Source organism: Triplophysa dalaica, chromosome 18 (genome assembly GCF_015846415.1).
Source record: "Triplophysa dalaica isolate WHDGS20190420 chromosome 18, ASM1584641v1, whole genome shotgun sequence".
In the NCBI taxonomy this organism is placed as follows: domain Eukaryota; kingdom Metazoa; phylum Chordata; class Actinopteri; order Cypriniformes; family Nemacheilidae; genus Triplophysa; species Triplophysa dalaica.
Genome location: NC_079559.1, coordinates 19146624 through 19171448, shown reverse-complemented (window position 1 = coordinate 19171448; position 24825 = coordinate 19146624). Strand labels below are relative to the sequence as shown.

The following is a 24825-nucleotide window of genomic DNA, read 5'->3' as shown; positions in this document are numbered from 1 at the left end:
TTTTGTGGTCGATGTTGGACAACAGAGGAATAAAGTTACATTGGGCCATTACTATTTTTCCCTGGTTGTTCCTCTGTTTTCTGGGGACGATCGTGGAGTGGGACCGGATTGGACCTGCACGGTTTCGGTGAGTGGGACTTCCTGGGTAGCCGGTCGTGGGCTCTCCTTCTTCTGCGTGGATGTTTGCTCGGTGGCTTTTGGTCGGAGTCACTAAGTGCAGCTACTATGACACATCAGAGGGGATCTGGCCCTCCCGGCTGAGCCTGGTTTCTCCCGAGTTGTTTTTTTCTCCATTAATAATCGATCATTGGAGTTTGGGTTCCTCGCCACAGCAGTGCAGTGTTGGCATACTCACCGGGAGACTGCATTTATTTATTTATTAGATATTAATCATTAGAATGATCTTGCTTGCTCTATAAACACCATAAACATTCTCTTATTTGCTCCTGTAGAGCTGCTTTGGAACAATGCACATTGTGAAAAGCGCTATATGAATGAGAGCATGCTACGCAAGTCCTAGTCCAGGTTCTTGTCCTGTCCAGACTGGACAACTGCAATGCGCTACAGTGTGGACTTGCATCTTGCACAACCAAACCTCTACAGATGATCCAGAATGCTGTGGCAAAAGTTATCTTTAATGAACCGAAGAGAGCACACGTCACTCCTCTATTCATTACGTTACATTGGCTCCCTATAGTTGCTCGCATCAAATTCAAGACTCTGCTCCTTGCCTACAAGACCACCACTGGTTCGGCGCCCTCTTATCTTCACTCGTTAATGCAGACATATGTACCCGCCAGATCCCTACGCTCTAAAAACGAACAACGTCTTGTGGTGCCATCCCAAAAAGGTAAAAAATCTCTCTGACGTACCTTCTCCGGATCGGTTCCACCTATGTGGAATGATCTGCCCGCTGCTACAAGATCTGCAGATTCTGTAGCCATCTTTAAAAAACGTCTGAAAACTCATCTCTTCTGTCAACATCTGACAGATCAGTTCTGACTTCTATTTCTTCTTTACTCTTTATAATTAAAAAAAAACTAACTTAGCTCTGTATACTTTTTTGATTGAACTTATGCTTTTGTTGTCCTTATGCTGTCCCAATTGCTTACTCCACCTGAAAGTCGCTTTGGATAAAAGAGTCTGCTAAATGACTAAATGTAAATAAACTTGAATTGAACTTGAATTGAATGCCTTTGTTTTAATTATAGGCCTATTTAAACTTAGCAGAATCTGCAAGTCTGCCAAGTTGTGAACCCAACTGTATTCTCTTCTATTCACTTCTAATTTTATTTTTTTTCTAATGTAAAAAAATAGAGCACCGCAGTCGATCTTTTTTCGTCATGTTTAGCACCACGCAGAGTAACCATCACTCAGGTGCTGGGACAGTGCACAGGGTGCGTGTGATATTTTTACAGTTCGACAATTTGAAGACCTCAAAAACAACAGTTTAGTTTTTTTTCCAGCATTTTCAGGCACAAGGTTCAGCCTGAAAACTTATATAAAGCCGGCTGATGTCATTCAAAAATAGGAGTTTTGTGAAAACTTTTAGGAACTCGTGGTCAGATGTGCTGATTGTGACAATGTCCAATATAAATGTAAGCGTGTTTTCCCAATCAAACTGTGGTGTTTACTGACAACGTTGAATGTCCTTCCTTCAAAAAGTACAAACCCCGCCCATCTTATGACTTTGCTAAATTTCAGTTCCCACGCTATACATTAGTAAACATATAATGCCGCAGTCGACCTTTTACAGTCTAGTCTCAGTTTGTCAGCGGCAGGAATAATGTTCGGCTTTAATGCGCTCGTGTGCGCGAGTGTTGCGCTGTACAGCGCCGGTGCGTTTGTGCTGCAGTACAGACACGAGCTTAACGACAGACCGATCATCGGTACATATTCTCTTCATATGACAGTTTCGTTTCTGAATTATTTTTCTTTAGCTGCTTACCATGATTTCAAATTCATTCGTTTTTTATCACGAGTGTGCGCGTACATTATGTCTTACGTTGGACTTTATTTTAAGGCATTTTGACTCAAGAGGTTTCTGATGACGTCCTGAAAAAGTTTGGAAACACTTTCATCCCCACATCATACGTGACATACATTGAATCCGGGGGAGCTAGAGTTGTGCCAATAAAGTAAGTTGAGGTCTATCTGTTTGTCTCATGTATGTTTTACATAGAAAGCTGGTTTAGTCGTGAACAGTATATTTAAGCTTAGGATTTTATGTGACAGGCTAAATCAGAGTTTTGCAGAGCATGAGAAGATCTTCAGGTCAATAAATGGGTATGTGCCTTAACTTTCTCACATAAAGGGATAGTTCACATAAAAAAGATATGTTGTCTTCATTTACTCACCTTCGAGGGGTTCCAAATCTGTATACATTTCTTTATTCTGTTGAACACAAAAGAAGACATTTTGAAGAATGCAAACATTTATGGGGTATTTTGACTATCATTGTATTTTTATCTACTATGGTAGTCAATTGGGGGCAAAGTTTATCTGGTTATAAGCATTCTACCAAATATCTTACTCTGTGTTCATCAGAACAGAGAAATGTTATGTATACATATCTGGAACAACACGAAGGTGTGTAAATTATGACGGTATTTAAGTATCCTTTGAGTATTACATAAAAAAAACACCAAATGTTTAAATCACGGTTATACAAATTAAGCCAACTGCAGGATTCACTGTTAAATAACAGTATTTACACATGTATTTAACTTTGTGTGCTTTTCAGTCTTCTTCTCATCGGGGGATCGGTGAACCTGGAGACATCTGACTTTGCTCACATTGCCGGATTTTACTTTAGACTTGCTATCAAAGTTGGTGAAAGATATGCTATCTGTTAGCAAATGCTACATTGTGTATAGTCTCCATTTAGGTTGATATTTAGCATCGTTCCTATTTGTTGTTATTGCATATCGCTATTTCAGGGGAATATGTACATTTTTTACAAAGACTTTAAGGAAATCTTTTTTACTGGAAGTGTTTTTGCTGACTCAGGCAAATGACGAAGGTGAGTACTTTCCTATATGGGGAACATGCCTGGGGTTACAGCTGCTCACTGTGCTGGTGGCTGGAGAAAACCTGTTGAGCAGAACTATGGCAGAGAATGTCACATATCCACTTAACTTCACTACAGGTACTAAAATAGATTTAGAGTACGGAACTTAATGTAGATCTCACAACCCTGATTTTTCATTGCACAGTGGAGTGGCGCAAGGAACAGTCTTATGCCCATCCTTATTTCAATAAACATGCTTTCTTTAGGAGACGATTAGTAAACATGAAGTTTGTTTTGTTATGCACATCATTCTTTTTCAGGATATGTGTGTTATTTGATGCCACTTAGCAACTACAGTAATATATTTATTCAAGTACCATTAAAATACATCCAGATATAATATTGGCTACCATTAAATACATATAGTCAACAGATTAGTCACTGTGGGTTAAGTTTACTGTATTAAGCAGCTATTCTTAAACATTATATTAATCTTAATTTACATGGTGTTTTACCAGAGGCTCAATCCAGCCGCATATTTAAGGACTTTCCACCTAAACTTCTTAAAGCATTCTCTCAGGAGCCGCTCACTGCAAATTTCCACCATTTTGGAGTCACTAAAGAGGTATACTGTACATTTTTACAAACACGTGATATTCATTTAAATTCATTTAGTAACTAACAGGAAATAACTGATTGTTCCTCTTTTACAGGCATTCATGGGTAACGAGAAATTAAATGTCTTCTTTTCCATTCTGTCCACAAACGTGGCAGAAAACGGACCTGTCTTTGTTTCTACAATAGAGGGTAAAAAAATAAGACTTAACTCTTTTCTTATTCTATTAGCAGGTCAAAGTGTGAGACTCAAATCTTATTGTTTTGCAGGCAGAAAATATCCTGTTTATGGTGTACAGTGGCACCCAGAAGTAAACCGCTTCCAGTGGGATCCTCATTACAACTTCCCACATTCAAGCAATGCTGTGGGTGTGTCATCTCTACTTGCTGAGTTCTTTGTAAATGAGGGTAATACGAGTGTTTTCTAATATATTATATTCTAAACGTATAGACGTTTAAAAGCCTGAATTTCATGAATCTGTCTTTTTTTTCTTAGGGAGAAGAAGCCTTCATCACTTCAGTGACACAGCAGAAGAGAACATAGCCCTTATATACAACTACAACCCTGTTTATGTGGGAAATGTGTCTGCATACGAACAGTCTTATTTCTTTTGAGACCCAACAAAATTCAAGATAATAAGAATGAAAAACAAACAAAAACATTTTAGATTTAAAATATTCAAACAGATTATTTGTGTTATAATTAGATGAGACGGTCACATTTTTTATGATGACTTTCTATTTAGTGTAACACACATTGGTGTGGTTAAAATGTTTTCTTTATTCTTTCAAGAGGATAAATGTTAGCAGATAAACATGTGCATGTTAAAGGGATAGTCCAGCCAAAAATGAAAATCTGTCATTATTTACTCACCCTCAAGTTGTTCCAAACCTGTATTTGTTCTGTTGAACTCAAAGATTTTTAGAAGAATGTTAGAAACTTAGATTTCTGGGATAGTCAATAATTGGTAGAGGAACCATTTGTGTTTTCTAAATTCTTAAAAATGTATTTTCTGTCTAAAGAACAAAATTATTCTACTATGGTAGTCAATAATCTCAGTTGCCAGGATTCATCCAAATACCTTTCTTTGTGTTCAACAGAACAGAACACTACAAAGAAAAGTATACAGGGATGGAACAACGTGAGGATGAGTAATTCATGACAGAATTTAAATTTTTGAGTGGACAATCCCTTCAAAACTGACAAATTTCCACATTATGAAGCTTGAACCAGAAGAGGGCAGTACTTGCCCTAACGGGGCACAAGGCCATTGTAGTTAAAATGATAAAATGAAATTATATAAACTAGCCTACATATATATTTTTCCTTTAATAAATAATGTGTTATATAATTGACACAATTGTACACCCTGAAAGGTACATTTAATAAAGCAAGTGATAAATTTCCTTTTATGAATTTGATTATAAAGCTGTACAAAAATAAAACATTAAATGATATGGCTTTTGTTTTTGGTTCTTAGGAGATGTGCCTTGGTCACACAACACAATGTACCTTCTCACTACACACGTTTTATTAAGTTTTTGTAAAAAATTTATTAATATTTCTGGTGAAACAAAAAGGATAACCCAATGACCCCACACTGACTGATGGGGTTTTTAGAGAAAAGATTTTAGATTTAATATTTAAAATACACATTTAAATACAGTATAATAGACATTTAAATACATTAAGTAATATAATATTGGATCAAACATATTTGTATTGTGCCTTACAATTTGGTATTATAATTAAGCATGTGTGCCTGATTGGTTTATATATTACTGGCCTAATTTTTTTTGCAAAAATTATGTTTCAAAAATGTTTTGTTTTAATAATGTACTTATTAGTGGCATCAACAATAGGTCAAGTGGGAATATTTCTTTTCCGACTAGCCTACACCCACCAAGATAAAGTTATAAACCAAAAGCACCTTAAAATGGACATGTTCATCTTCTAATGACACACATTTCTCAGTTTCTTAAATCAACATCATATATGAAGTGTTTTGTTTCTGTCTTCACAATATATGACTCACAGATGACCGCATGGATGAAGATTGGCTCAGTCGCGCGCACATCACTCCGGCTGGGAGGGACTTGAACTCGTCGTTGTTCTCAATGGATGCCAACATCTTTGTTTGCTCGCAGACAAGACACACAATCCAATCTAAAGCGTTTTCTTCTTTATCGAATGTAAACTGAAGCGCGGGGAGACGTATGGCTTGGATTCTTTAAATCTGAATGTGACCCGATGAAAGGAGGACAGAGTCTCTTTAAAGACGCGCGAGCGTTGCGTTCAGATGAATCCAGATGTGCTGCTGAATGGCCCGTCAGACACACAGAGGGCATCATCTCTCTGTTTATAAACACACAGTCGTGCATATAAAGGAAGCAAACGGGAGGATTGATGCACCCATTCCAGTGGTGCAACGGTAAGATCACCTACATTAACGATACATCCTTCCTGCGATCCTGTGCGCTTGAAAAACTGTTTTTTTAAAACACAGTAAAGGCTGGAAGGTGGTTATAAGTGTTCACATTCAACCCATACTTATAATAATTCATACACAGTGATGCACATGATTTTCATCTTGTTTTCTCCCAAACACTTTTAATGTGAGAGTTTTTTAATCTAGAGAGTTATTTTTTGAATGAATTGAATGACAAACAACACATTAAAGGGAAAATTTCATTATACATGAAGAGATTACTCACTTTTAATTAAAAAAAAATCATGTTTTTTATTATGTTATCATGTTTTTATTGTGTTATCATGTGTTAGTTGTATTTATTTTGTTATTATGGCTTAAATCAAAACAAACCAACTGACTTTTGATTTATATTAAATGGAATGCACAATAAAAAACATGATTTCTCTCATTCTGGAACCAAACTCTTCACATGTAGCATGTTGGTATTGTACGAAATAACAGCCTTTTATCAACGTCTTTTCAAATACAGGTGTGGTTTTACCTTTAGATCATTTGTCTTGAGCACTGTCACTGATAAAAATGCGTGGAACAGACCCTGTTTCATTTTAATAGGTCATTCCATATTTGTCTTGAAAAGGCTTGGCTGATGAGAGAGCTTATGTCTTGGGTTTTTTTATTATTCAGGTAAAACCGAATGAAAATTTGATCATTTTGGAAACTTTAGAAAGACAGAAGCTGTGTCTTAGGTATCATACATTTTAAAATATCTTCATTATTTAGTGAACTCAGCAGCAAAAAGACAAAGTGTCAAAAATATCAGCTAACCTTCAAATGTGCTTTACAAAATGATTTTTTTATAACTAAGTTATTATTATAATCAGTTTCATTTGTTTACACAAACAAAATTATTATTAAGGTCAGATAAGGTAGAAGTGCTTCATTAAGGTAGCAACATGTTTTATGAATAAGAATTATTTGTAATAATGTGAATGTCTCCAAATTGCACATGCATAGACAATAAGAATCCTATTTAGCATTATTTTTAAGCGCAGCTATGAATTCTCAAAAATATCAATATGTAATTAGGCTAAAGGGATAGTTCACCCCAAAATAAAAAAATCTGTCATTATTTACTCACCCTCAAGTTGTTCCAAATCTGTATACATTTCTTTGTTTTGCTGAACACAGAGGAAGATATTTGGAAGAATGTCATTAACCAAACAGATGTCATCCACCATTAACTCCCATTGTATTTATTTTCCCTACTAGGGTAGTAAATGGGGGATGAGATCTGTTTGGTTACTGACATTCTTCCAAATATCTTCTTTTGTGTTCAACAGAAATCTATACGGGTTTGGAACAGTTTGGGTGAGTAAATGATGAAAAAATGCCTTTGATCTATGAAAAGGTATTTATTATGCATCTATTATGTAGGGTTATACTCAGGCAGCTGTAATATACTGTTATAGTGCTGTTATAATTGCTTTTTACAGTTCTGTATCAGTACTGCTTCTTTCAACACACTGCATGACATCATGCGCAGCAGTGCACCTTGCAATGTAGGTCAGCGGGTTTGCAAAGAGATGATCTGCCAAATGTGTCAGAGATAGTGTGTTAAAAAGATCTCTCATTTATTATCCGACATCAACACTGCTTTCTCACGTGGGACCTTAGAAAAGCTCCTCAACCTCAGGTGACCCTTGGTGGCTGGTCCTCCCTCCCAATGACTTTGTGAAGAAAATATGTCTAAGTATTATATGGTCCAACATGCCATTGTGTAGTACTCATCCTTATGTTATACCAAACCTTATTCTGTTATTCTGTCTTGTGAAGAACACATGAGGAGATGATTTAATTGAAATTAGGTTGAGTGGCTTCGATTCAATAGCAGGACTCAAGAATGGAAAAGAGAAATTTTGTCACAACCTCAGATAATCTTGGGTGTCATGCCGTCTTTTACCATTTTATAATGAAACTGTTTATAATTATTTCTTGTTAAACAGCTGTATTTATGTATGTGCCACAGCTATCAGTGTGAATGAAAGCATTTTGTATCTTTATTAGTTGGCTCTTCATCGTTGAATACAGAATGAAGTGGAGTCTATGGCAGTGCTTTGTATTGATTTTCTCTCCAGGAAGCGTGGCTCTATTCCAGAGGAACGTGGCTCCCTCTCTGTAGAAATGATGTTAAGTGACAATATTATTGATTTCCATTGGTACAAGTAACTTGTGAAGGGCTGACAGGGACTGCAGTATATCAATAGAACACTCAAAACACCTAAAACAAGAATATCATGTGCACAGCAATAAACTTAAAATGATCATTTTATAATGCCACGAGGTAGGTTTCGTCTTGAATGTTTTGATGTTTAGAATAAGAACTAATGAGGCATTTAGTTGTTTATAAAAGGTTTTATAATTTTGGTATTATCGTGTTTTTAGGATTAAATGTAAGAAAAGGTATCTGTGATGTCACCAGGTTTGCTTTCTTTGTTTGCTTTGACAAACACTGTTCAACATATTGCTGTCTTTCTGAAACCTCATATCTTCATATTTCGTGATTTTTTGTTTTTGTCATATTTCATTATTATTAGTTACCGTTCATATCTGTCACTAAGTTTTGCCATTATATTAGCAATAAAAAGTATTAAAAAGTGCTTGTCAACTTTGACAAAACATTATTTAATCACTTAAATATTACAGTGTTTTTTCCATTTCCTGAAAAATAGAAATATATAAAATAAAAATAAAATGAAGAAACGTGTCAGAATTGGATATCCATGCGTATTTTGGTTAAGTTCATTTGATGGCTGATTTAAAGCTAATCAATTACAATACTTTGTGTTATAATATCAGTACGTTAAATAAACACAAAGTTCGTTAAAATCAACAATTTAAGTTTAATCAGCATTCACATTAAGTTATGTGAACCTAAATATGCAAGTGGGAGACTCATAACTCATTTAAATTCCATCTTAAACAAACGAGTACTGTCGATATATTTGGGTTTTGCTTTTCAGATAGTCTGTTTTGTTGCTTTCTACAGACAGGTTACATGTTCCTGTTTGCATAATTAAGGTCTACAAAACAAGTCACAGGCATCTATTTATTATTATTTGAAAGGTTAAGGCATTTCTGCACAATAGGAACACAGCAAGTGGGGAAGTTACACTGGGCACACATCCAATCACAGATGTGTTACTGATTCACACTGTGCTCTCGCACTGCACAACAAGGCTGCGTTGAGTTGTCGTGTGGTGCTTGATTATATGGTTGATGGAATTTCTTCTTCCAAATTTAGCACCAGCGTGATATTCAGGAGTTGCTAGTCATGGTAGTCAATGGTGGCCAAGAACTGTTTAGTTACAAGCATTCTTCCAAATATCTTTCTCTGTGTTCATCAGTACAAAGAAATTTGGAACTTGAGGCCGTGTAATTATATGATGACAGGATTTTCATTTTTGGGTGAACTGTTCCATTACGTCAACTGTACGTATAAGGGATCAATTTATAAAATGTACGTTTGACATCATACACTACTGATTTGGGGTCCAAACGCTTTGTCAGTTATCATAGGCAAAGAACAAAAAATGCTTAAATATTTAACGACAGTGGTCCTGAACGAAATCTGTTTAGTGCAGATTGAATCATAAGTGTTTCATCTCTCAGTAAGGGGAGATTCACATTTGGTGTCTAAAACTGCACAGTACGCGCGTGGCACTCGGAGAAGTTGAAATATATCTCGATCCGGCGCTGACTTGTTTCCACATTAAAATAACAAAAAAACTACGCAAAAATAACAAACTTGTGCACGCAAAAGACGTGAAATGTGAATCGCCCCTAACACTTCTAAGGCTTATTTGTTAATATTAGTCAACACAAAGAAACCATGTTTCACAAAGATCACACACTGGTTGTGTTATATTGAAATATAACTGCTTTGTTAACGGGCTGGTACTGTGTGTTTTGTGTGATGTGTAGGGTGCTTCTGTGGTTTGGGATTAATCTACTCCAATAAAACCTGCACTATGCCATCGGTGACCTTCCAGGACCTGCCTCTCAATATCTATATGGTTATCTTTGGCACAGGGATCTTTGTCTTCGTACTGAGTCTCATATTCTGCTGCTATTTCATAAGGTAAATCTGATCGCGTTTAAACGCACGCTCACACACACACACGCACGTATCTTATGAGATCATAGCCGTAGGACCATAGTTTGATGAGCGACCAGTGAATAATATTGTCAGGAAGATGGTAAAACGTAACAGGAAATTGTTGTTTTCACATCACACAAACAGACGTCACTTGTTTGAGTGCAAATCAGGTCACCGCCATAGTTATGTGACATTGATATGGTTTTATTAATGGAACCTTGGGATTGTCATGGCAATTCAAACCACTTTGGATGTATATGAAAAAAACATTGTCAACATCTTTTCTATATCATGTTTCATTTGATTTAATCCAATGAATTATAGTTCAATTGAGATTTATTTTTAAAGTGCTTCTAACAAGATATCATAAGAAAAAGAAGAAACTATGAAATACATTTGTGTTATAGAATACATGCTAGTGTATTCTGTATCTTGCTATATTTGATTTCATCTCTATGTAAATATATACTTTTATCTATGTTGTTTGCGTTTGATGCAGAAAAGAGAGAAAAAAGTAAAATCCTTTAATTATAGTTATTATATGGTCTCTCTCGGCAGTTATCAGTTTGACAACAGGTAAATCTTGTCAGATGCAAAAAATAACCCTTCAATAGCGGAGTGAGAATTAGCATTCTCGACGATTTCAGAGCTTTTGTTGTGAGGAAAAACCATGTCTGGTTCTGTCTTCCTATTGCAGAGTAAATCAGTGAATCATCAGTAGAATTCAACACAGGTCTTTTCAATCCTGGCTCTTAAACTGACTCATGCCTGCATGTGTCATCTTGGTTCATTTTGTTGTGTCCAGGTTACAGATTTAGCCATTATCTGCCCAGCATTCGTTTAGTTTTGAATGCCGCCCCTTCTGACAAGACCAGCATATGTTGACATTTGGATGCTTGTGTGCAGGCTTCTTGACTAATGACTACTGTAGCTTTATCAACTTATATTGAGGGTTTACCAGCTTGTCCAGCACCAAATAAGTACCACGAGAATAGACCACACGGGACCAGCATGAGGATTTAGGCACTCTTTATCCCTGTATGGTGTTCATTCATGGCTGACCCAAATGATGGACCCTCACCATTATTTGTTTTCTTAAATCAAGAAAGCCATAAATGTAAAAATGCTTTGCTGATGTCTCCTTAAAGGTGAACTGTGTAAGTAACAGAGACCACTATTGGCGTAGTTGGAAATTGCAACCTAAAGCTCCGCCACCATCCTCTCCCTTCTATTAGAGTAGCTACGGTTGCCGTCACAGGACAAAAGGGTTCAATAAATGATAGCGGCCACTATCGGTGGTGTTGATAATTGCAATCTACATCTCACAGGCGAACAACACACTGAAGTTACGGACACAGGACAGAGATGTCGTCGTCTGAGACAGCAGAGAGTAACCTTTGCAAATCAAGTGACGAGGTTTATTTACAAAGAAAAACAAATTAATTAAATTGACTTAATTCATTATTTACTCGAATCGTTATAGTGAAAATTATTGTTACTTGTATAACATTGTGTCAGTGATGTATTCGCTTATTTTGCATAGCTTTTTTTGGCACGGTAACTTGGTTCGTAACATACAGCCTATTTAAACCGCTTGCTAATGCTAAAGTAAGGCATCACCCCAATTGATCAATTGTATCTTCTCAAATCTTCGTTGACACTGTATTACTGATAAACTATGCAACGTGGAAGTTTGGATTTTATCCTATCAATTATTAAATTACACATTTGAATGCACAGAAGCTAAGCAGTATTATAATATAATTTACACCCGATGTATGCAAATTATGATTGTAAAAATGATTTCTAACTTGATTTGCACACGGCCATGCAAAAAGGAATTATAGTACAATAACAAAGTGCTAAAAACAAGAAAAACTCACTTGATGCTCATGCTCATCTATTAGCTAAAGCTATCAAACAAACACTTCACTTATATTGCGGAAATTAGACAAACTTACCGGTCCAGCAGAAAGCTTGCAACTTCGGCGTCGCTTAGCAAACCCTTTTCCTGCTTCAGTGCCCTCCATTTGGGAAAAGCCATGCCGATGTTTATTCGGGTTTTCTGCCGTTTTTTGTCTCGACTTCGCCTTGCTGCGTCGTATTTTCTCTTTTTTGAACGAACAGATTGACGCTCTAACGGCTCTTGTGCGGAGTATGTGTGGTCCGCCATTAGCGAAAATTTTGCTTCTTACTGCAACAAAGAACCGCTATATTTCTACTAAAAAACACGACAAGTAAATGCTGTTATTGTTCTTCCTCTTCTTCTGCTAATCCTTCTATGTAGTCGCTTTGAAGCTGCCCCAAAAAACAGCCGAAGAAGAAGAACATATTCTCGCGCATCCTTCGTTTTACGAAACGCGCTCAGTTTGTCCGTGTAGTGCTACTATAGAAACATGGCTGTGCACATTAATAAATTACATGTAAGGGTGTGCCCGCGGTGTATATACATAAAATGGCTCATTGTAAGGTAATATAAACATTTCGTTTCATTTTGTAAGGTATTTCTTCACTACTCACAACATAGTTTTGTATTATATATTACATTTAGGTGAATAAATCCTTCAAAATCCTACACATTGTACCTTCTATCTACAGACACGGGAGGTCCCCTTACATGTTAGTCACCATGTTATTTCTACAGTAGCCCTAAACGGACAAACTGCTCTAGAGAGCGTGTTTCGTAAATACATTATCTCCTTCGGCAAAGAAGCGAAAACCTGAAGACATTTGACATGTGCTGTATGCTTGGAGGCCTTTAAGGTGAAAGATGAGCTGGGAGTGAGCCATTGGTTGTAATAAGCAAAATGGCCACTAGATGCCACTAAATTTCTTACACTGGACCATTTAATTAAGCAAAGTAAGCAAAATAGGATGCACCCTGAAAAAAGACCAAAAGGTTATCAAAAGGTCTATCAAAGATTTTAAATGATTGGTGTATAAGTGAGAAAAGTCCAAAATGTGTCAATGATTATAGAACAAACAGCAACCTCACTTTTTTGTAGACACAGATACAACTTGGTACATGCTGGGCTTAATCAATGAGAGGTAATTGCCAAAACCAAAAATCTCAGATGGAAAAAATTAAGGGTACAAATTAAGAACCCTCTCAACGCTTGACATCAGAAAGAGAATGCTTTGACAAAAACTGGATGAAAGGTGCTTATTTGATCCTTTTAACATAGACAGCATATAGTTCATTTTGTCATTAATATTTGCCAGTAAATCACTTCCATGAAAAAGGCACTTTTCGTTTTTTATTACAAGGATCTAATGCTTATCTTAGATAAATATAACTGTCTAAGGTATTTGCACCACTTTTTTAATAAGGATCATAGCTGAACACCTCACAAGGATAGTTTCATATTGTGCTTATTTAATGTATCATTAAATGCTAATTAAGACTTGTATTTTAGGGACTATTTGTCATCATTTTTTAATCTGTGTTTTTCTTACCTTTGTCCTCAACAGCAAATTAAGACACCAAGCCCAAAGTGAACGCTTTGGATACAGAGAGGTAAGAGCATGGATAGGTGTGGAAAGACTCGTTTACTAGTTTACTAAAATATTCCACTCTGATATTTAAATTCTCCTTATAATGCCCACACTGCACTGATCATTTTCTGCCATTACTTTATACGTTAATTCTACAGACAATGCGGTGCAAAATTTAATATACTCGAGAAACGGCTGTAAAAATGTTTTATTTAATAACGATACACTGTGAAAATACTGTAATATTTTTTATAGATTATTCAAATAATGTCAAAAAAACTTTTATGGAATCTTCCTGTTTTGTTACAGATTTTCTACGTATTTAAAAAAAAACTTTTAAATAAAAACAGGAAAAACATGCAATTTTATAGATATTCCACTGTATATTTCTGACCCACAGCTGCCGGAAAATTCCCATTTTTTACAGTCTACTTTTGAAATACAGTCAAAAACGTCAAATTACAGGAAAAAAGAAGGCAAATATCCAATAAAAACGGGAAAAGTGTAATTTTACAGATAAAAGCGGTAATTTTATAGAATATTTCTGGCGCCCCAGCTGCCAGCTAAATTTCATTTCATTACTGGATTTTTTTTACATTTTGGAGTATATTGTGTCCTTATCTACAGCGTTTGTTTTGTAGTCATTATTTAGTATATCATGACTATTTTTCACCTTCGTTTATATGTAAATGATCTGTTATGGTTGTACTCTTCACAAGTAGCTTTTATTCTTTCATTCTCTTCTTTGCAATAAAAAAACTGCTCACTAATGTGTTAATTCCAGGTAATCTTAAAAGGAGATCCAAAGAAGTTGAATCTTCATGGGGTAAGAGATTGCCTCAGCCATTTACAAAATGTTAATATCATTACTTTTTTCAGTTATCAATGCTAATGTGATATTTGAAAGTTGATATATTGATGTTTTGTCCATAACTGAAACCCCATGGTAAAGAAGTAAGATTATAATATAATTAAACAGTGTAGGTTATTAGTTATAATGCAGTAAAAAATACATATTTTGTTACCAACTCACCCATATTCACTTTTCATGTTTATTTGCGTATCCACACCTCTGTGTCTGTGTGTGATGTCCCTTCCACAGCAGACATGTGCAGTATGCTTGGAGGACTTTAAGGTGAAAGATGAGCTGGGAGTGTTGCCATGCCAACATGCCTTTCACAGAAGGTGAGTAATGAGATGGGCTGCAACCGCTTGTGTTCATAAAGCATCTCAGTGCAGCAGTGTCTATTGTTAGTAGAAGTGTAGACAGAGGAAAGCCTCTGATTCTGGATCAGATTTACAGATTTAGATACTTTCGCTTCATTGGTCATTCTATTTAAGGCCTTTTGTACCGATGTTTATTACCGATGATAATTATAAAAGTAAATTTTTTGAATTGATATATTAATTTCACTTTTACTCCAAATACAGTGCAGGATTGGTTGGTACCACGTCAACCAATCGGCACATTTTTGCCTCAGAGTATACATTTATCACAATCATAGAGTGCTAAAAAGATTAAGAAAGCTTTGGTGGACACATTTTCTTTATGACAAAAGAATCCGTGAAAGTGGCATTTGATGCTATACATTTTCACCACATCATCCCTTTGAGCGACGTAGCAAATTTCAATTTTCCGTGAAACAGATGTTGATGTTTGGACTGACAGAAACAAACTGTGTGTTTGCAGGTGTGTTGTTAAGTGGCTGGAGGTCCGCTGCGTTTGCCCTATGTGTAATAAACCCCTGTCCGGGTCCTCCGAGCAGCACCAGAGTATAGGCACATGGCTGGATGAGCTGGTGTAGCACGTAGGATGAGCATCTGGAAAAGGACAAAACTGCCATTGGACGTTGACTGTCCTCCTTTTTTTTTGAGGATGAAAACAGTTTGGCAGTTTACTGCTACTGTGTGATCAGACTGTGACTGTCTAAATCACAGGGGCAGTGTTTTTTTTAAACAGATACTAAAGGGAAAGTACATCTTAGATGACAAATGTTGTTTAAAGTAGCTCATTTTGTTTCAAACTCCTTGGAACACAAAAGGGGCATTTTTTTAGTAAAATCATGACCTCTGTTTTCATTTTATTCCATTTAACAAATGTAAATGGGGACTGGAGTGGTTAAACTCAAAAAGCAGCAGAAAGTATAATTAAACCAGTGGACAGATTCTCTCAGTTGAACGTTATAGAAAACAAGGCCATACTTTAACATTGAACACTGGGAGGAAATGCACGTCATTGGACAAGCTGGAACGTAGAAAACTAGAGTGACTAAACGCCACCTTTAACATTCCAACCCTGAACGCTGCAGCACGGTGCACTTGGCCCAAAGAAGTCTTTCACAGTGATGTGTGTGTGTGTGTGTGTTTGTGTATTTTACTGTTATTGTTAGTAGTGACAGATGTCTCGTCCATTATTAAATTTATGTGCACAAATTATGGACTGTAATAAGAGATTTAAGCAAACACTACCACTGTTCTTGGACACTGATAAATGGACTGCCATTAAAAACACACATGGATTTCTTGTTGTATTTCACGTTTTTTTGTATTTGTTCACTTATATCTTGTTGCTGTCGTTGCTGAACCTGAAGTGTTTAATTCTGTATTTTCACACCTGCAAGAATCAAAGAAAATACTTTTCACAGAATTTCATGTCTATTTGTCTTACACCAGATACTGTTTTGACTAAAACGTTGTGGACATTTCAGAAATCTCAATTTAACATGTCACAGAACATGTGTTAACTGTAAACTATTTTAGATAAAGAAAAGCGCAGAAAAGTCATTTAAAGGGATAATATGGCCAAAAATTCAGATTCTTTCATCATTTACTCACCGTCGTGTTACTCTGAACTTGAATGACTTTCTTTCTTCTGCAGATATTTTGAAGAGCGTTTTGAAGCAAATTACATCGGACCCCTTTGACTTCCATTGTATTGGCACAAAACACATTTCTCAAAATCTTTCATGGGTTTCACAAGTAGTTAAATGACAAATGTGTATAAACAGAATTTGAATTGTCGGGTGTAATATCCCCTTGAGTATTAAACGTAAGAAAACTAAGTGACACATTTTGAGGTAAACTGTAGCTAAATGATAACATTTACAGGAAGGCTAAATGCAAACAAAGACACACCACACAATTGTTGTTGTACTGTCTATTTAAAATGACATAATTTCTCATCACCAGCAAAGCACAATTTTATAATATGAAGAATGCAAATTGGAACACAACCATCGTTTTTTTCCTGCGGTCATAAGGTTTGGATGTTATGTGGTAGCGTGTCAATATTGTTTCTGATGATGCTATTAAACCCGGTCAGCACTACACACTCTCTGTTTAATTTTCTCAACTTCAAACACTATGGTGAAGATGTGACAGCATCTCTCAATACTGTACAAATAAGCCTCATGTTACATCATACAAAATGACAGCAATGCCTGAAGAATGAATGTCGTTTCAGTTTGGTTTAAACTACCAAAGGCATCACAAAAGATCACAATTAGGTTCAAGGTTACAGTTCATTTACAGTCGAGGCAGATTTCCTAAACCATGAGGCAAACAAACAACTAATGTTGCAGTGTTTTTATTTCATTCACTGTTAAATACTAGAGTCTAGTTGACCATGTTTGTTGACCATGTTTGTTATAAACAATGAATTAAAAAACAGGGGGCAAACATTTTTTCAATGTCTTTTTACTGTTGCAATTATATTTATTATATGTAGTTTTTGTAAAATTCCAGATATATTTGGCCCCTTTTCCATCGCATCCACCATGCTTTTCATGTATTAAAACCATATCCCTCCCCCCAGTCTGATCCAGTCCACCTCCACGAAAAGTCTCTTTTCTGCACAATCTCCATCACCTGTAAAAACAAAGGACAGTATTATCATTCAGACATTCTTAGACTTTCGCATTGGCTTTTGGTTTTACTTACCTGATCATCCAATCTGTTATCTTTGAAAATAAACAAACCTGTTTTACTTACCGTCTCTTTCCCCAGTTGTTCTGTAACACAATGTCACCTACAGAATGATCCATACAATAACTTACAAATGTCTGAATGGAGGGCCCAATCCAATCTTACATCTACTTACCTATTGTAGATGGACTCAATTCATCGTTCCTTACTGTCACAATAATAAATGAATGTTCTGTCTGGGACATAAAACTGCGTTAAATGGCATGTATTTGATATCAAATGTTTAGATTAATGTCAATAAAGTTATGATTTAAACTTCCACAATAAAAATGATAATAGCTAGTAACAGAACAATTTCAAACAATTTTATTGGCCAAAATGTATAGTGCTTTTCTGAGCACAGAGAGGCTGCCAAGGAGAAGGACTGAGGCAATTTTTGATCACAATTAAACAGGCAGGTTTATCCGAACCATTCTGTTAAACTTTTCATTTTAAACCCCATGTTAATGATTATTTTTGTAACTTAGATTTTTAACTGCTTATTCGAAGGGAGACAAGTCACATATTTTATATTTTTTATTGGAGGTTGAATTGCTTGCCGGTAGAGAGAGTATACTATTAAACAGTGATCAAATATCTAATGTGAAAATGGTTCTTTATGTACCTACGATCTCTGTGAACATACAGACTAGGGCTCTCAAAGCAATAATCGCATCCAGAAAAAAGTTTTGTGTTTACATAACATATGTCTGTGTTCTGTGCATACTGCATATTTATTTTCTATTTTATAAACACATACACCTGCACAAACATGTACATATTTAGGAAATATTTGATGTATTTATTTATTTTTACCAATAATCGAAATTTGAGATTTGCAGAAACTGTGTGTGTTACCTCGTCTTTAAACATTTGCATGTATGTGTACCTGTTTATAGATACAAAATAAATGTATCAGTACACAGACATATATTTTGTAAACACAATCTTTATTCTGGATGCGATTTATTGCAATTTATCATTTGACAGCCCGAATAAAGACAGAATATTCTGAAGTGTAGAATGGTCATCTAAAACCAGTGTTTATTGATCACACATTGACAGTAAATCAAGGCTTTACTCTATCTCATACTCACATTAAAAATTTCAGTTTGTAACTTTTTGCAGTAAAATACCCCAAAACCACAAGACCAGTGGTGTATATTTTGTTCATTTGAGTATTTACAATATCTCACATATTTCCAACTATTTTGTAAATTGTGGGGATATTGCCATTTTAACCCCTGACACGGAGCGTGTCTGGGAGTCGGCTGTCAACCTTCAGCGGAATGCTGGAAAGGAGTCTAGAGGCTGTAATATGATTGGCTGAGGTGCCTCATGTGATTCGTGTAAGCCGTTACACTTTCTCCAGACCTTGCTTCTCCCTAAGAACATAGTGTCTGGTGTTACCCTAGGTTTCCATTTTTAACTGCCGTAGAAACCATGACAACACAGTCTCGTGGACAAATGTGAACGTATTAGTTTTTGGCATTTGTCAAGCAACTATCTTGTTTGAGCAGTCATTAGGAGCACAATTATTCTTTACTGTTTGCAGTTGGTTCTGTAAACAATGACATACGGGTAAACCAAATGACCCAAAAAGAGTTTGGGACAAGAACATATAATCGTGAGAGATCAAACTAGGATCAATATTGGTGTGGCATTTCCTAAATGGAGAGAGCTGTGCGACAAATTTTAATTGGAAAGAGAAGCAAGTCAGGTGAGCAATTGTTTGGATTCCTTTACTGACAGAAAAAGTAATTGTTAGTAAGTGATAATAAGTGATTATTATATAGATCAACAAGTTTATTGTTATTGTTTGAATGTCTTTTTCTTAATTTAGCACCAGTGTCATGTAATGTATATTTACTGAACATGTAATCGTGTTTACACTCAAAAAAATAATATGTTGGACTAACTTAACTTTTTTATGTCAACTGGTTGCACGTAACTGGATTACATTGAAATTAAATAACATTTTTTATTTCAGTAAATGTAAGTTAATTGCTTAAGGTAAAAGCAATGTTGTTTAGTTGAATCAATTTAACAGGCTGTGTTTTGTTTTAAACTATTGAGTTAATTAACTCCAGTTATCCTAAAATTTATATTTTTACGTTCAACCAAAATAAATTCTACAGTTTCATTCAGTTCCTGTTATTCAATGAATTTATTCAATAATTTCAATAACTTTTACATCATTTTCCAACAAGAATAACTTGTGTAATCTCTAAAGACTACCTTTACTTTTCAATATCAAAGGCATGTACATTAAAAAAAAATTCCAACAAGAATAACTTGTACAAACTCTGTAATTTCTAAAGACTGCCAACCTAACCAAAGGCAACACTTTTCTGAACAAGGGTAACCACCAAACTCAAAAATATAACTAACTCTTTAAAACTTTTAAGATAAATGAACATTAAACACTAACAAGTGTTTATTTTTACTGAAAAATGTATAATATAAAACACTTATTTAAGAAAATAACTCTCAAAATGCAGTGTACGCAAAGCATGCTGGGAAATATAAGTCCTCTGCCCTATTATAACTATTTTATGTTAACAAAACACAACTCCTTTATGTTGTCCCAACATGAATGGATTCAGTTATATGACTAAACATAAAACAATCATGTTGTAACCATATTTTCCAAAAGTTGTGTTGATTTAACTTAAGCAAGTCAAGTAAATTGAACAGGCAGCAAAAATATTTTTTTGAGTGTAGATCATCTGACTAAATAGTAATACATTTATTTTATGAATTACATCTAATGCGTCTAATTCATTATAATGATATAAAATCATGTCATAAAACATTTATAAAACTTTATTACTTTATATCATCCATAAATGTGATCTCTCATTCACGTCGGATCGATAATTAGTAATTAATGGCGGAGTCGAGGACAACAGTTCCCATTATTCCAGGCTCCTTCAAAGCACCATAAAGCTACGTCGTTGTTTTGAACATATGCTTTTAATGCGCGCTCTCTAGCGTCGGATTTTACAAACTGCACCTTTAAGAGAGCTAGAATCCTGATTTTGCTAAAGTGTCACGCTAAATACTTTATACAGAAAAAATGGCCCACAGGTGCGCTTTTATTTCATTTTTTTTATCTCCTGCACTTCCTGGTTGTATTCTAATAAAGAGGCTAAGAAATAATTATAAATGAACATTAAACCATTGATGAAATTTAATGGTAGCCAAAGATTTTTGCACAGCACTGTATATATTACATACATTATAAAAATTATAATGTTTAAAAAATATATTATTATAGGTTTAACTATGTATTAGACTATATGAATACATTTGAATAATTTATATTAGTGAACGCATTCAGCCATTTATGTTCTTTGCCCATGATTTAGTTATTCCAAGCAATATTACCTTTTATAGTTTTGATAGATATTTTAAGTTAATGCACCAATACGATGGACGACAAGTATCCAAGTAGAAGAGCAGCAATCGGCACTCTTTCCTGAGTGGATTCGGTGATCGACTGGTATGGCTGCTTAACAATAGCGGGCATGAGATATTATCTTAACTATATGAGCCTCGTTCGGATTAGTAGGATTGTGCGAACTAATCTTTATGAAACCCATTTAAACGCAACTGATTAGCTCGGTTCAAGTCAGGTTCGGGATTTTAATCGCATGGTTACCTGTGGATGTGTTTACTACTGATGGAAAAATGAATCATCATGAAGCACTGAGACTGTTTAGAGAAAAGATTCAATGCTTCGAGAGTGTCGATCACAGCGCCATCTGTCGGTTAATTAACCATATTGCAGTCGCTTCTGGAAAAACCCCCATCGAACGAAGCAACCAGCAGACGAATTCGGATTAATTTTAATGTTATATGTGCAAATAAAGCTACATGTGTGTGAATGGTCAATATAACAAATTAATTTAATTTTAAGAGCGGCATTAAATCCCAGTATGAGTTAATATTCATGATTCAATACTGTATTTTATATGTATGGGGTCACACATATGTGTACAAACAATATTATCTATAGAGTATTATGTGATATTAAGATACGAATTAGGATGAAAAGATATGGGATTTCAATGACACTCGAAGCGACAAGCACACACGATTGAGCAGAAAGTGAAGCTTCGTTTGTCAGTGCCCACGTGATTTATCCGAAATGATTTCGGACGATCCGGAGGACTCAACGAATAAAGTAAACATCTCGGTCACTATTCGGTCTCAATTCCTTCACTCATGAACAGAAAACCAGCAGAAAAACGCCAAGAAAACACTCAAGCGTGAGCACGTGTGTACGTTTACCCGTCTATGCAGCTCGTGCGGGAGAGGATGAGGATGTTCAACAGCAGAGGGCAGTGTCGCACAGGAGACGCAACGAAGTGTTAGTACCTCCCAGTCTCTCCAGTGATGTTTATTTCAGGAAACGGGACGGTCAGAAAGCACAACTACATTCTCGGGTGGTGCACGAGTCGCAGACGCAGGAAAGCATGCTGATGTCTGTATGATCAGGACAGAAAGATGGTGTTCGAGTCGGTGGTGGTCGATGTCTTGAACAGGTTCCTGGGAGATTATGTGGTGAACCTTGACTGCTCGCAGCTCAGCCTTGGCATATGGGGAGGTAAATGTGGCAGGTGTCAAAACCAAGTGTTTACTTTGCTAAAGCAGACAGCCGGTGCTAAACCCGTGTTTAGATGAACTTCCGGGGTAGTTAAATGATCCTGAAATGTACGATTATCAACGAAGATCGCGACCCTACGCTGTCACGTGAGAGTCGTGGCTTGACATTGAGTGAGTTCAGGTCTGAGCATGCGTTTAGCGTCATCATGTTACGTACAACCGTTGTTAAATCACTACTAGCCTATATGACACTATAGGGTTTAAGTCAAATCGTTATTTGTGTACACGGATAATTCCTTGATCTTGTTTAGTTAGGGTTGATAAGAGTGTAGATATGTGCTTTTAGCATGCAGGGCAATAATGAGTTACCTACATTGAACCCTGAGTGAAGCACACTTCAATGTGTCAGTGTTTTTACTGTATAGTCATACAACAAAATGAGTAGTCGTGTTTAAAAACATTGTACAAGTTGTTTCTTTTATTATTATTTTTGCTTCACACTTTTACTTTCATTCTGTTGGTTTGACCCTTACTGTCTTTACAGCACCTGTAGACATTTATGTAATGTATAAATGTATAAAAGACAGATAATCCTGCTAATGACAGGGTGACTTATGTGAATGTTATGTGATTGTTTGTAAGGGCAGCAAGCAAATACTTCATATCAAGTCAACATTTATTGGTATATTTTATAGATTAGGATTTATTTTCTAATCTTCTTGACTCACTACAAACTTTCTTTCAATACAAATTAAATATATGCTTTTTAAGATAAGGCATGTGCAGAAAGTGTCGTGATGTAATATTTTTCAATACGTGTTATATTGTTTATTTTTGCAGGTGATGCCATATTGAGAAACCTTGAAATAAAAGAAAATGCTCTGGTATGTCCTGAACGATTTTGTTGTGAAGAATATCTATTACGGGAGCCTCGTAATAATATTAATTATTCTGTTGTGTGGTTAAACTGTTTAAAAACTTACTGTAACCAGTGTCTTATCTGACTTTTTTCTTTTTAAATTTAGAGTCAGCTTGACATTCCTTTTAAAGTCCGGGCAGGACACATAGGTGAGTTAATAGAGGGCTTCAAAAACGTCCAACCAGCTACCATAAATTGACCGACTATTACAAACAGTTATTTTTCTGTTTAAGTTGTCTTTTTGCAACATGCATATTTTCAAAAAATTTACATTTGGGTTTTCCATCTCATCTCTTTTAAGCGATCACGTGGGTATTGTTGTTTGTATCGCTGCTATGGAATAAGATGTATTGTTAAATTGCTGTACAAATACATTAAAATAAATGTTTTTACATCTAACATCAATTTTGCTTCGAGTATGATGACAGCAATAATACTGTTTTAAAAATATCACACATGCTGCATAAATGAATATATATACATAATTACATAATTCATTTAAACATAATTTTATACAAAATAACAACAAAATGTATTACTGCCTAATATTTTAGGTAAGATTAATCAAGTTTAGGATTCTTTTGTTTTACTAGCAGTTTATTAGTTAATACTGTTTTTTTACTGGGACTTCTTTCTAAGTCCAAGGCTGCGGTGATTTATAACTTGACTATCCATGTTATGGTTGAAGCTTTTTTTTGTGATTTTTGGATGTTTTTTTTGTCTGTCAGGCCGTTTGGAATTGAAAATCCCTTGGAAGAATTTGTACACTCAGTCCGTGGAGGCTACGCTGGATGAAGTCTACCTGCTCATCGTACCTACTGCTAGTAAGAGCTGATACAGACTAGTCGTGTCTGAACATTCGATGATAATGTTTTGTGCTGGAGATGGTTGCGGCGTAAACAATTTTGTCATTGCTTCAGAAACACATTTGTGTGTCATGCATGTCATCCAAATGACCCTCACATCTGTACATGCCTTGTTAGAAAGCTAACAGATATGAACTAAAACGCTACATGTTTGTGTTAAGATATCGCATAAAGGATATATATCGCATGTCTTTCAATTCAGGTATAAAGTATGATGCGGAGAAAGAGGAGCGGCAGCTGCAGGAGGCGCGGCAGAGAGAGCTGCAGCGCATCGAGGAGACCAAACAGAAAGCGGCAGAGAAAGGTGTGAGAAGATTTCAGGTTTCATGTGGAGATCGATGATGTCATTCGTTCAGTTTTCTCGTCTTGTCTGTGTTCAGAGAATCCAAAGGCAGTGAAGCAAGATACATTTGCTGAAAAACTGGTCACACAGGTGATCAAAAACCTGCAAGTGAAAATCTCCAACATTCACGTCCGTTACGAGGATGATGTGAGTACATTAGTTTTGTTTTGTGCAGATGCTTCAATTTGGAGCGGTGATGATGCCAATTTATGTGTCTGTCTGTCTAATAATATGTTTCTTAATAATAATAATAATAATAATAATGTCTGTTTCGAAAGTGTAGGCCTCACTCTTGCTTGCAGTTGTCAATGTTGTTCGCAATTGTGTATTCAGGTCACCAATCCTAATTCTCCGTTGTCGTTTGGAGTTTCCCTGCAGAACCTCAGTCTCCAGGTAATTCAATGATCCACTGTGT

At 35.7% G+C, this 24825-nt stretch overlaps 3 protein-coding genes across 5 annotated transcripts in view; all 3 read left to right on the top strand.

Annotated features, from left to right (window-relative positions):
• Positions 1–1676: 1676 nt before the first annotated feature.
• Positions 1677–5083, top strand: LOC130440223 (gamma-glutamyl hydrolase). Its single transcript, XM_056773204.1, has 9 exons — positions 1677–1889; positions 2024–2138; positions 2236–2286; positions 2744–2828; positions 3010–3148; positions 3529–3635; positions 3724–3817; positions 3896–4033; positions 4122–5083. The coding sequence occupies exons 1-9, from the start codon at positions 1787–1789 to the stop codon at positions 4238–4240; spliced, it is 951 nt and encodes a 316-aa protein (XP_056629182.1). The 5' UTR covers positions 1677–1786; the 3' UTR covers positions 4241–5083.
• Positions 5084–5728: 645 nt separating this feature from the next.
• On the top strand, positions 5729–16227 carry rnf122 (ring finger protein 122). 3 transcript variants are annotated; one of them, XM_056772291.1, is made up of 6 exons: positions 5729–6057; positions 10039–10195; positions 13685–13730; positions 14493–14534; positions 14814–14893; positions 15399–16227. In XM_056772291.1, exons 1-6 carry the CDS (start codon positions 6033–6035, stop codon positions 15511–15513), a joined length of 465 nt encoding a protein of 154 aa, XP_056628269.1. In that variant the 5' UTR covers positions 5729–6032; the 3' UTR covers positions 15514–16227. The 3 variants fall into 3 exon arrangements, with proteins under 3 accessions (XP_056628269.1, XP_056628268.1, XP_056628270.1); XM_056772290.1 differs by having other exon boundaries at positions 14811–14893; XM_056772292.1 differs by lacking the exons at positions 5729–6057; positions 10039–10195 and adding an exon at positions 10821–11629 and having other exon boundaries at positions 14811–14893.
• A 3813-nt stretch (positions 16228–20040) lies between these two features.
• Positions 20041–24825, top strand: part of vps13a (vacuolar protein sorting 13 homolog A) — a 50389-nt gene continuing 45604 nt past the window's right edge. The window contains 7 exon segments of the mRNA XM_056773154.1: positions 20041–22283; positions 23123–23166; positions 23308–23350; positions 23930–24025; positions 24270–24371; positions 24448–24557; positions 24744–24803. Of these exon segments, the coding sequence (XP_056629132.1) occupies positions 22184–22283; positions 23123–23166; positions 23308–23350; positions 23930–24025; positions 24270–24371; positions 24448–24557; positions 24744–24803 (555 nt within the window). The 5' untranslated portion in view covers positions 20041–22183.